The 12,157-nt window shown below is 33.0% G+C and overlaps 1 protein-coding gene across 1 annotated transcript in view; it reads left to right on the forward strand.

Annotated features, from left to right (window-relative positions):
• Positions 1 to 4,373: 4,373 nt before the first annotated feature.
• LOC110022009 (nardilysin-like) overlaps positions 4,374 to 12,157 on the forward strand; it is a 124,059-nt gene continuing 116,275 nt past the window's right edge. Inside the window, exons 1-2 of the mRNA XM_020720772.1 lie at positions 4,374 to 4,811; positions 8,830 to 8,905. Of these exons, the coding sequence (XP_020576431.1) occupies positions 4,482 to 4,811; positions 8,830 to 8,905 (406 nt within the window). The 5' untranslated portion in view covers positions 4,374 to 4,481. The remainder of the gene's footprint in view (positions 4,812 to 8,829; positions 8,906 to 12,157) is intronic.

Below are 12,157 nucleotides of genomic sequence, written 5' to 3' on the forward strand. Positions count from 1 at the left end.
TTAGGACCAATATGTGGAACTTCAAGTTGAGTAAAGAAAAGAGTTTTGAGTTTCTAATGGTGAGGGTACCTTTTCTAGTTTTCTAAGACTAGTCAATAGGAAAGTCCTATGGCTAGACCTAGACTACTAAAGAAGTTTCTAGACCTCAACCAAAAGTGAGGTCAACAGGATGAGATGGAGAAACTTAAGATTGATGGATGGGTTTCAGATAAAAGTTAAGTCCTCTGGTCCACAGGCTAAACCATATAACCAAGCTTTTACCAAGTAGACTGCTTAAATTTTTTATGTCTTGAACCAATTATAAAATTAGGTTTTTTTGGGTCTAGTGATTCATAGGTGTGCTTCAATAAACTTAATGAGATTTCTATGGTTCCTAGGTACCAATTGGGTCATACCATACTCAATCTAGTCTATATGTTCTATGTTTCTTATAAATTTCATGGACACCATAGGGTTTGCTTTTAGGATTGAATTTAATTATTTATTATAAATTTTAAAGTTTACTTCTTAGACTTACATAAACAAAGTTTAATTCATCTAACCTTTTAACACAAGTAAAGAGTAATTTGATTAATTTATGATCAAAGGGATCATATATGATATTTATAATATTTGGTTAGGTTAGGGGTTCCTATGGCCACTTCCATTGTCTAGGGTATTTGAAATCAAGATTTTACGGCTATTCAATGCTAAGGACAATAACAATACACTTAAAGGAACCTATGAAAAGATCATAACCTAAGGAAGCATCCTAAAGATTGAGCCAAACCTTAAAAAATGATTTTATCAATATTAATCAAATCAAGATCAACAAGCATCCACTTATGATAATTATAATCAAGGTGAAGCTCGTTAAATTAGCTATTATGGTCTAAGATGTTCAATCATGACAATTGAACTTATTACTTAAATTCTTTTTGTTCGACGAAGCTTATGTCACCTATGTTTACTCAATTGGAAGTTTGGTTAAAATTGTCATATTTTATAAATAAGCCCAATCAACTTGCACTAAGTGAATCAAATAATATTTTGAAAGGTAATTGAGATTAAGTTTTACATGGTTGACCTATTAATTTTATATAATGCCTTAGGCTTAATCCATTTTGTTAATGAGTTTTGTCTTATAGCTTCAAATATGTTCATTTTGGCTAGTCAAAATATACAAAATGTCCATTTAACTTAGAATTTATACCTAATATTTAGATATACAAAAAAAAAAAAGAATTCCTTAATATCAAATTTTCTAATTTTATAGTCTAGGTTGACCAAGTCTAGGTTGACCAAGTCTATATTGCATCGAAAGAGGTTTAGCATTTAATATCAAATTTTCTAATTTTATAGTCTAGGTTGAATCAAGTTATGGCTGAAAGAGGTTTAGCATGAGCCAATGATCAAATCATATATGGTTTGATGTCTAGAATCTTATGAAAGAGGTTTGACTAATTAATTATATTAATATGTTTAAAATCACTAAATAGATCAAATTTGCCATGTGCTTTAAAGTAACGCCTAATAAACAGATAATTATGCTCCCTCATTTAATGAGTTTTAAAATTATTGTTAATCAATTTCATATATGGTTCAATGTAATCATTTGCAATTCAATTAAATATCACTACCATATGCTCAATAGTCATTTTGCTATCCAATTCCATTTCAGTTCATATATAATTATAATTGATATTGTTAGACAACATGGAATTGGGAAGAAAAACGCCAATCCAAGAAAATATAATAATTTACTATAGAGTCATCGTCCATGGGGCCACTTGGCTCAACTACCTAACATTCAAAAGAGTTTCACTGACCTATATACCACAACACATGCATAGAAATTATTAATTTATCAATTGGTAATTTTTAAGCAATATGAATAATAGATTTATTAATTCAAAAATGATTTTAAAATAATGAAAATCTACTTGTAATACATAAAAATGATGCCCAAGAAGAAAACATTACATCTACAAATTTTAATCTAATTTATAGGAAGCTATGCAGTATTAAAATAAAGCAAATAAATATTTTATTATAAGTAATAAAAAAACTTATATCAAGTGTTTTAACAATATAAGTGAAACAAAAATGAAAAACCAACAAAAAAACTAGATACATAATATAAATAATGAAAATAACGCTGTAACAACTAATGATACATTTATCCATTAATAAATAATAATTACTTATCTTGATGTGGGTAATGCAAACTTTAATTAATTTGAGGTTAAGAAAATAGTACGACCAACGAAATTCTAGAACAAAAATGTTTGGTTAGGTCATACAGTACTAATGCTATAGTAAGTTATCAATTGGATGATAAAATAAGTTTCTATCCACTCAAACCAAACTATAATAATCCTTGAATTACTCAATATGTGAAATACCTTGACCTTATCACCACTTAGCCTTAAACTATTATTGTTATTAATTACCTACAAATATAGAGAAGAGAATAAGAATACCTATAGAAACTCCTAGGTGGGTGGTGAAAGGCTTATTAGATGCTTGCAAAGATAAAAGTAACAACCCAATTAAGGTAGAAGGAAGACAAAACAAAGAGGATATTTTGCAACAAACTAAATCATAGGAGGTGAAAGAAAAATATGGATTGTTTGGACCCAAATAAAGGGATTAGCAGTTGTTTCTAGAGCAGGAGGAAATGAAGAGTTGCTCACACATTGAGGAGAGTGTAAGATAGTCATAATTAATGTCACGAAACACTCCGAGGCTTGGAATTAATCCAGGAAGTAATAGACAGACAGATGGTGGGGATTAAATTTTTTATATTCATTTACTATTGCAAACTATTAACAAATGAAAAAGCCACTAAACAAATCAAATCAATGTTATATATTTAAATTTAACTCGTTACTGGATGTCTGCATCTTCTATAAATATTTTTTCATTCTTTCGCTCATCTCTTAAATTACTTAATTTAACCTAAAAATTTAGTTTAAAAATGACAGTGAGCTATTCTATATATTTAAATTTAACTCGTTACTGGATGTCTGCGTCTTCTATAAATATTTTTTCATTCTATCGCTCATCTTTTAAATTACTTAATTTAACATAAAAATTTAGTTTAAAAATGACAGTGAGCTAAATAAATTAGGAAATACTCACTTCTAAATTATAGTTATACTGGAGAAGAGATAAAATAAAATGTATATATATTTGAGATGTTATTCAATGAATCTTATTATATCAATATCATACCAATATCATTCTATATAATTACAACCATCACAAAAGCACCATCTAAAAATTGTATCACGTAAGGTACTTCAATATCAATATTTTTTTCTATATACGTGCATGAATATCTTAGTATTCCCTCAGAGTATCATAAAGGAGTGACTCCATCATAGTCAATCATGCACATACAAACATATAATAATAATATTTTATTCTCATTTGCATAACATTCAATATTCTTGTATAAGATTCAATATCTGTGATAATGTAAACAAAGGTAAGTATACGTCATTTTTACAATATGAACAAAATTTACAACCCTCAATGTGTGTAATGAGGATACAACCCCCATGTATCCTCCGAATAATCTCCGACGTACACAACACTGCGTATGTCATACGTATGGTAAGCATACGTCATTTTTACAATATGAACAAAATTTACAACCCTCAATGTGTGTAATGCGGATACAACCCCCATGTACCCTCCAAATAACCTCCGACGTACACAGCACTGCGTAGGTCATACATACGCAAATATTTTCCGCTCCACAATGGCCAAGTACGCGAATTTGTCTTCCCTCTCTCCTCTGCGCGCAAGGATTCTTCCTGCCTCTCTATCGCCCTCTCGCTTGCTCGATGCCACTAGTTCCTTATGCTTCATCGGCCTCCAAGCTCCAACTAGCTTCAACTTAACTCATTAGCTCGTGAGCCAACTCGTTTAAAAGATAATTGATATAAAATACACTTAGGAATATATTGAATTTCATCTTTAAATTATTAAAAATAATTAGAGCTAACAAACTGAGCTCGATGAGCTAACAAGTTAGCTCCAAGTCGACTAGTTAGTTCACAAGCCAACTCATTTAAATATATATATATATATATAATATAATCAAAATATATTAAATTTTAGATTTTATATTTAAAATATTTAAAGTATTGAAAAAATAATATTTTGTATTATATATTAGATGATTTCTTGTTATTTATTTACTAATTATTTGTTTTATTTGTGTTGTTATTATAAATTTAATTTAAATTAATATTATTTTTTTTATATTAAATAAGCAAACTTACGAGCTGACTTAAATTTATGAACTTAAAACTTACGGCACATAAAATTAACCAAACTCAAGCCGTATAAAATTAATAAAGCTTAAAGCGCAAGCTCAAGCTCGCTCTAGCTTGTAGCGCAGACTCGCCGCTTACTCTCGGCTTCTTCACCATTTCACCGGAACGTGTGTGCCGCGCGCGCGACAGCGAGCAACAGAGATAGGAGTAGAAATGGTGGTTCGCTCCCTGGACAACGTGGTGATAAAGTCCCCGACGGATCGACGATCCTATCGAGTCCTACATCTCCCCAACGGCCTCACAGCGGTTCTCGTTCATGACCCCGACATATTCCCCGACGGCGCCCTGCAGGGTGATTCCGAAGCGGATACCCGAACCCAAGCCCTAGTTTCAGATGACGACAGTATGGAGGACGATGACAACTCTGACGATGAAGAAGACAATGAAGGTTACAGCGAAGACGAAGAAGAGGAGGAAGACGAAGCAGGTGATGGATGCGAGAGCAAAGGATGGACAAAGAAGAGTGCCGCTCTCACCAAAAAGGTTGTGTTGTAGAAACATGATTTACGTTCATGGTGAATATAAAGTTTGTTTGAGAACTACATAGAGCTGTTTGGCTACAAGTAATATTTTGTAAATCCTGCAGACACTGATTTAGGGTGCTAATAATTTTTGTAAATCTAGGTTTGGTATTGCTTGAGAGGATTAAAACATGAAAACTATTTAAAGACTTTGGAGTTTTGAGAGGGCGAAATACTTAAATCTTATAAATCATGTGAACTGTGGGATTTAAGAATTCCTGAATTAACCAATAACGCGGCTGATCAAAATAATAAGATGAAATCTCCCTAAAAAAATGATTGGCAAGATTTAATAAGAAATTTGAGAGTTTTAAATGATATTATTGAGGCATGTGAACTTTTAAATTTTCTTAAATCTTATTAAATGGTTTGACTATATGTTTCAGATTTGTGATTTATTTAAGAGAGAAATATTAAATGCTATTAAATCCTTTGAATGACTGGATTTACTAAATCTTAAATTATACAGTGAGTTGCTCAGAAGTTTTATATTTTATTAAGTTTTTATTCTATTTTTAATGCGAGATATTGGATGTCATAAAATTTAAAATAAATACTTCACAAGCTTCATTGACTCATAAATTGCAAGAGGGAACAAGAATGGCCATTCATGTATGCGCTTTGTCATATCTCTTGAACTCGCTAACGAATATATTAGTCATATTTCTTGATTTTGCTAACGACTATATAAACGTTGACGGGTACAATTGCGTTTATTTTGCTTCATTATCTTAACTATGTGACTCTAGTTTTGTGGGGAACTTGCAATGAATATCCCTGGACTAATGAGGATGGCATAGAAATAATTGGGGGAAGTTCCCTGCGAAGTTGCATCATAAATGACAACTATGATGGAATAATCTCAACTTGTTCCACAAGAAAAAGATTATAATACGTGGATGTACACTTTTACCAGACATGACTAGTTGCTTTCACCTGATTAATACCCAATCTTCACACTGTTTTAATATTGCAGTAATCATGGCTGTGATCTATGATAAAGAGTTTTTATGGCTACTATTTCCCATGAGGGTTGGTGCACATGTTTGGGATTGATCAAAGTGTTATGTTTTACAAATATCATGCACGACATTGAGGTTGTTGACATCTTCATAATCATGTTGAAGAGCGAACGTGTGCTGGCAAGTTAAAATAATTTTGTCTAAGTTAAGCTTAGATGGTGTCCAAAGAAGACCCACATGAAAGAACAACTTAAAGTCTGTTTGGGGCAGCTGCAGCTTATCCAACTTATCTAGATAAGCTGGCTGGTTGTTTGGGGCGGATGTTTGAAAACAAGTGATTTGTAACTGTTTTTGGATAAATGATTATTTTGCCCCTGTCAAGTAATGCTGTTTGTAACAAAATTCTCTTGGCAATATATTTGATACTGCAGAAACAAAAAACTAGTGCAGAACAGTAAAGACAAGATGAAAAATTCCTCACTTAACAATGAGTATCTATTAAAACTCAAAAATTTTAAGACCTATTTTGAGATTGTCATCCATTGCATCAATTCACAAATAAATTATGTTCATGTAAATAATTATGGGATTATACACATCAAAATGGAGAAAATAAAATGGTAATTGCAAAAGTACAAATAAAAATGGTCTAAAAATTAGGAATGTACTCACATATTCCTTGTCCAAGTCCATAAACTTCTCAGGTGAATGTATATACTCTTTGCAGAACAGGTCCTGTTCCGAACAATTTGAATCTCTCAAACCAATAATGCTTAGCCCTTCGGCCTTCATGATAGTTCGTCGGAGTTCCCCTACGGCGACTGTAGCTCCATTGACTACTGCCGCACCATTTCTGAAATGTTGAGTTTTTCATAGCAGAGTAAATCTGGAGAGTTGACGGCGATGGTGTGGCCGGTGGTGAAGCTGAGGGTTCGTGTGAAGTCTGTGTTGGCCAAGGTGGGGATGAAACAATACGTTGAGTTGCTCGTCAAAGAAGAAGAAGAAAAAGGTGGAGGAGGAGTGGTTGGGCCGATGAAGGAGAGATTCACAAAGCTGCTTCTTGGAGAAGATATGTCTGAGAGAGTAAAAGGTAGTCTCTTCTGCTCGCAACGAGCGGTTCTATCGTGAACAAGAAGGGCAAGCGGGTAAAGCTCTGAAAGAAAAACACGGGTCGTAGGGGCTCGCCTGCGGCCGCGTTTATTAAAAAAGTAGACCCGAGTTTTGCGATAATCCGTTGAGGCATGCAAAACAATCACATTTGCTGCATTTTCAAAGTGTCACCGTAGCAAAATAACTGCCCCAAACGGACCCTTAATTAACCCATTTCATATAGACATTACATCCCATTATAGTGTAGACGATACACATAGCTTGACTGATACGGACAATTCTAGGAGGAAATAGACCTAAATCTTACAGAAAAATAAGCCTCAAGTGATTATGGTCATGCGAAGTGCACCTATCATGACTTGTATTATCTTCTTTAGTGGAATCGGTGTTGATCACCATTACTAATAATGAAAAATCAACAAATAAAAATTTGTATAATGATGCAATTGTTATCAAGGCACATATTACATGCTATAAGATTGGAAACATTTTTATAGATGGTGGAAGTTTTGTAATATTATCAAATGAGTCTTTTCAAACACTAACTTTAATCATTTTAGATTGCTGACTACTATAGGGCTGCTCAATGGTTTCTGTAGTGAACAAAGGAGAACAAAGCGAATGTTTGGGTTGCCGATTATTTAGGGAGAAGGTGCTCATCAATTTGTAACAACGACTAACTTTGTCGTAGGTGCCTAATGTCTCACAACACTAGTTGTTTTTCTATTTCTCAGTTCCTTCAAGTTTGCAGTCTTAACCTATCATTTTGTGTTAGAGTACTTACCATGATGACACACAATCACTATTCCTAGGAACTTATGACAATATTATGCTACTGGAAGGTGGTAGGGAGAGTCTGAAAAGTGGTTTGGCAACTCAATGTTTAGAGTTCCACTTGACCTATGACCTCCAAGGAGATCGAGTAAGTTTCCCTATTCAAAGATACACTTTGAATCATCGTGGCTTTTAGTCCACCCTAAACCCTAAAAGGTTGAACTCGTTAATATTCTTTGTAATATCTATGAGGTTTTTTCTTGGTTTGTAGCAGAAATGTTAGTAGTCAATATGAATGTTATTGCATGCCAACATCGACAAGTTGGCATTCCTTATGAAAGAAATCACCAATTTGCCACAAGGTGGGTTGAATCTATTTACTGCAAAGTCCATAAGCTATTGAAGGCCATACTTGAATGGAATTTCAAATTTGGCAGTGGCTCAAAATCAAATGGAAAGCAGAGCATATGCATATGTGTAACTTTGAACTCGGATTGCCCAAAATATAGTGACCAATTCCACGAATTGATACATTAGTTAACTTAACAGCTGACTTGTAATGAGGTTTTTGGTTGCCTTTTCAAGTTACCACTAGATAACGATGCACCCTTCCTATTATGAGAGGATGACTTTCATAACTGATTACGAATTTGTGCTGCTACAATGCGATGCCATTTGAATTACAAAATGCATGAAATACTTATTAGAGAATGATGAAGTATGTGTTTAAAGATCAAAATGGGTGAAATATTGAAGTTTTCAACATACTGTTCTAGAGTAAAAGGTTATATAGGAAACTTTTGTGAAACATTGTTAACAGTTTTATCTTAAGTAGAAGGGTGGGCATGATCTACAGTTATATGAACATTTTAATAGGTCTTCGGATATGTTGATCTCTCTTTGATTGTACATTTGCAAGGGCAAAAGGCTTCCTCTAGTTCAGTTGATGAGAAAGGCAGGTAATTTTGTTCGTTATATTAATAGATGATTTATAATTCTTGAATAAATTGCTGGAAATTTTTATTCTGAGCTGATTGCTTCAAATTGAGAGTGATAATGATCATAAATACGCCGCCCATCATCCATTCTCATGCATATTCATGAAAATTACTAATTTTCTTTTTTTTTGTCCAGGCTGCCGCTGCAATGTGTGTTGGAATTGGAAGCTTCTCTGATCCTGATAAGGCACAGGGTCTGGCACATTTTTTAGGTTTGATTGCCCTACTTGAATTGTGCTGAGGCATATGGTCTTGTATTATTTTACTCTCTTTAGTTGCTGCCTACTTTCCACTATTTTATCATACATCAATGGACAAACTAATGATTTTTTTAATTTTTATACACTGCTTAAAATATTATTCATTAATAAAAATACTGTTTTAAGCCTTCGATAGTTGTAGATTATATATTGACTATTTTCGTCTGATGGAAATATTCTTTAATTAATTGATGTAAGTTCGATTGTTTCTTTTTAATGGTAATTTTGGTAATTTAGATGAGGCTATATTTTGCTAAATTTGTTGATGTTTTTTATGACAGCATCATAGCTAACACTTTTTGGTGTTAAAGATGAATACTAGTTTGTGAATATCACGAAGTAACATTCTCTGACTGTTAATTTTCTAATTTTATTTAAAAGTCTTGTGGCTTACTGCCTTTCAGAGGAAATTTCGGGAAAACAAGGCGTGTTGGCCTTAAGATGCATTCATTTGTATTTTATTAGCGTGATATTACCATGCTTATTTAATTGTAGCAACTATGTTGTGAAGGAAGCTTTTGAAATAAGATTGTTTTAAGGACACGCCAAGGTTACTTGGCTTATAATTGGTGAAGGTGATCTTGGATATTGGGGAACCAATGAAGATTAAGTGAGTTTCCAAAAGGAAAGAAAATGGTCAAAGTGAAGATCCCATTTGACCATTTGGAACGAAAATGGTCACAATAAAGATACCATTGGACTACATATTTGTTTTTAACCTGTTTTTTAGTATAGTAAGGAGCCCTGGAGCATTCCATGTCTATTATACACCTTGATGCAGTGCAAGCTGATTGCTTCCTGTTTCCCAATCCAGGTCTTTGTCCGATTGAAAATTTATACCATAAATATGGATGCTGGGAATGGGCTATCGCGGGTGTTTCTCCTTGCCCAAGATACCTACATACACTTATTTTTGTTAATGCAAGGCTTCATGTTTCTGGAGGGGCTTTTGGCGGTGGCCATATGATGGAATGTTCATTAGGTGCTGCAATGCTGTACTCTGATGCAGTAGTTGGGTGAAATATAAAATCAGTGGTAATAGGTCCAAGTACATGAAAATGATGCTCTGATGCTGCTTGTGCAGATGCTTCATACATAGAGATTCAGGCATGCAGCTGCTATGCACTCAATGACTAAAGAGAGTAAACAAGGTGGAATATATTGTTGACTAATACGTTAAGGGATGAGATTTGCTGTGGCATTCTTTCTCCTGGTTTATTTTCCATATCTTATAAACCTAGGGCTTCTTCAAGTTTTCTTCCTTTGAGTTATTCATTGTTCTAATCTTCTCCACCTTCATCTTTTCTTTACTTCTGTTGTTCATGTTTCACAATGGATTCTATTCTCTGGAATAAATGTAGTTTAAAAGTTTCACCCCAATCATCACTTCTGCTGCCTAACATTGCATCAGTTGTGCTTATATTATGACATGCAATATCAACTTTTTGTTGAATATATTAGTGGTATTTAGGATGCCAAACGGCTCAAATTCTAAGCTAATTTAGACAATGTCTATGGTCAATTTGCTGAGCGCTTTTGAGTTGGTATCTAAACCTGGCTAAAATGTTATAGAGATTTCTATGACGGGTATATTATGTAATGTTCCCGTTTCTGTTACATGGGGGAAGGGGAAATGAATAATTAAAGGAGAAGAAGAAATTAGAAGTCGGGGCATTAGAGATTCAAAGGAAAGGAAGCGAGCAGTCGGACCAAAGAGGAATTGAATTGGGTCGAAAGTCGAAGAGGGAATGTCACCCTATAAATTGCGTATTAGACGGGAGGTGATCAGAGAGCAAAGGAGGGTGAAGGAGTAGCGTATTGATCCCGATTTTATATGTCAATACAAAATAGGTAGTAATATTCTTCATTTTTTTTCCTATAATTTTTATTTTGCAACGACGCCAAAAACTTGATTCTCTACAACGACTGCCGAAAACTTGACTTCGAAGCAAATAATGATACAATTTTTATTTTTAATTATGGGATACTACGCAAGTATACATATCGTTATCAACTAATATAAGTCCCCCCCAAATATCGAACCCATAGAGACAATTAACAATATGTAGCTAAAATTAGAATAAATTAGATAACAAATTCAACATAGCAAAATATTCTTACTCAAACTATAAATGCAATAATAGGAATGAAAGTTCGATTTTTTTTGTAAATTTTTGATAATTGAAAGCAAAGTAAACAATTAATTAAACTTAACTAGATATTTGTAAGATGAAAACAATATAAATAAAATATCTATGCTTATCATGAATCGGTAATAAGTATAAGAATTCTGTTGTATTGTGCCAAATAGGAGCAATAATATTCTTTACCTTTACTAGAGATGCTATAAAGAACATTAACAAATTTAAAGTTTGAATAGTCTTGAAGACGAGTTAGGTAGGTGTCGGCCGTTTTAAACTACATGATTTGAAAAAGTGATGATTTTGTGATTTTGAAAATAATTTAAATTTGAAAATAATTATTTTGAAAATAATTTAAATATGAATATAACCCTTTTTGATTTTTAAAAGTAACATTTTAATTTTTAAAATAAGTGAGACCAAACGAGTCACACATTTTAAATAGTTTAGATGATTGAATACAATACTACTAGTAATACACTTATCCCGAAGAATAATAATATCATTTATAATAGGGATTCAATCACCTAGACTAAAGAATTTGTGACATCCGTTTTAGTCTGCGAAATATTTTTATAAAAAGGCCAACAAGTTCCCCTACCTAACATAAAAAAATTTGATAGGGTTTATTTTATCTGGGTTCCAGGTTCTCTATAGAGGCAAAACCCTATAGTTAATTACATCTTAAATGATCGAAATCACTTAAGAAAAATCTCGATTAAGATCATGTGGTTTTGCCTTCAAGATTTCAAAGTTTAGGTTTTCATGATTGAACATGGGAAAATCAAATGAGAATGACTCAAAATAAGAATAATTATTTAAGAAATCCAAAAGGAAGAAAAGTAGGGGATATCACAGATCTAGGAGAAACCTCGGAGATGTCCCAACTATCATAATGTTCGGCTTTATGTCTTTTGAAATGATTTAATTTGATATTTCAATCCTGCAAATTATTTACGATTTAAGACTTATGTTTACACAATATCGGACTGTGCAAATAGCCTAAAAAGATAGGAGGATTTACGCCGTATCGCACGGTAACCTCGGAATCCTAAAGTGTTAG

This window comes from Phalaenopsis equestris, unplaced genomic scaffold (assembly GCF_001263595.1).
Source record: "Phalaenopsis equestris unplaced genomic scaffold, ASM126359v1 Scaffold000161, whole genome shotgun sequence".
Lineage (NCBI taxonomy): Eukaryota > Viridiplantae > Streptophyta > Magnoliopsida > Asparagales > Orchidaceae > Phalaenopsis > Phalaenopsis equestris.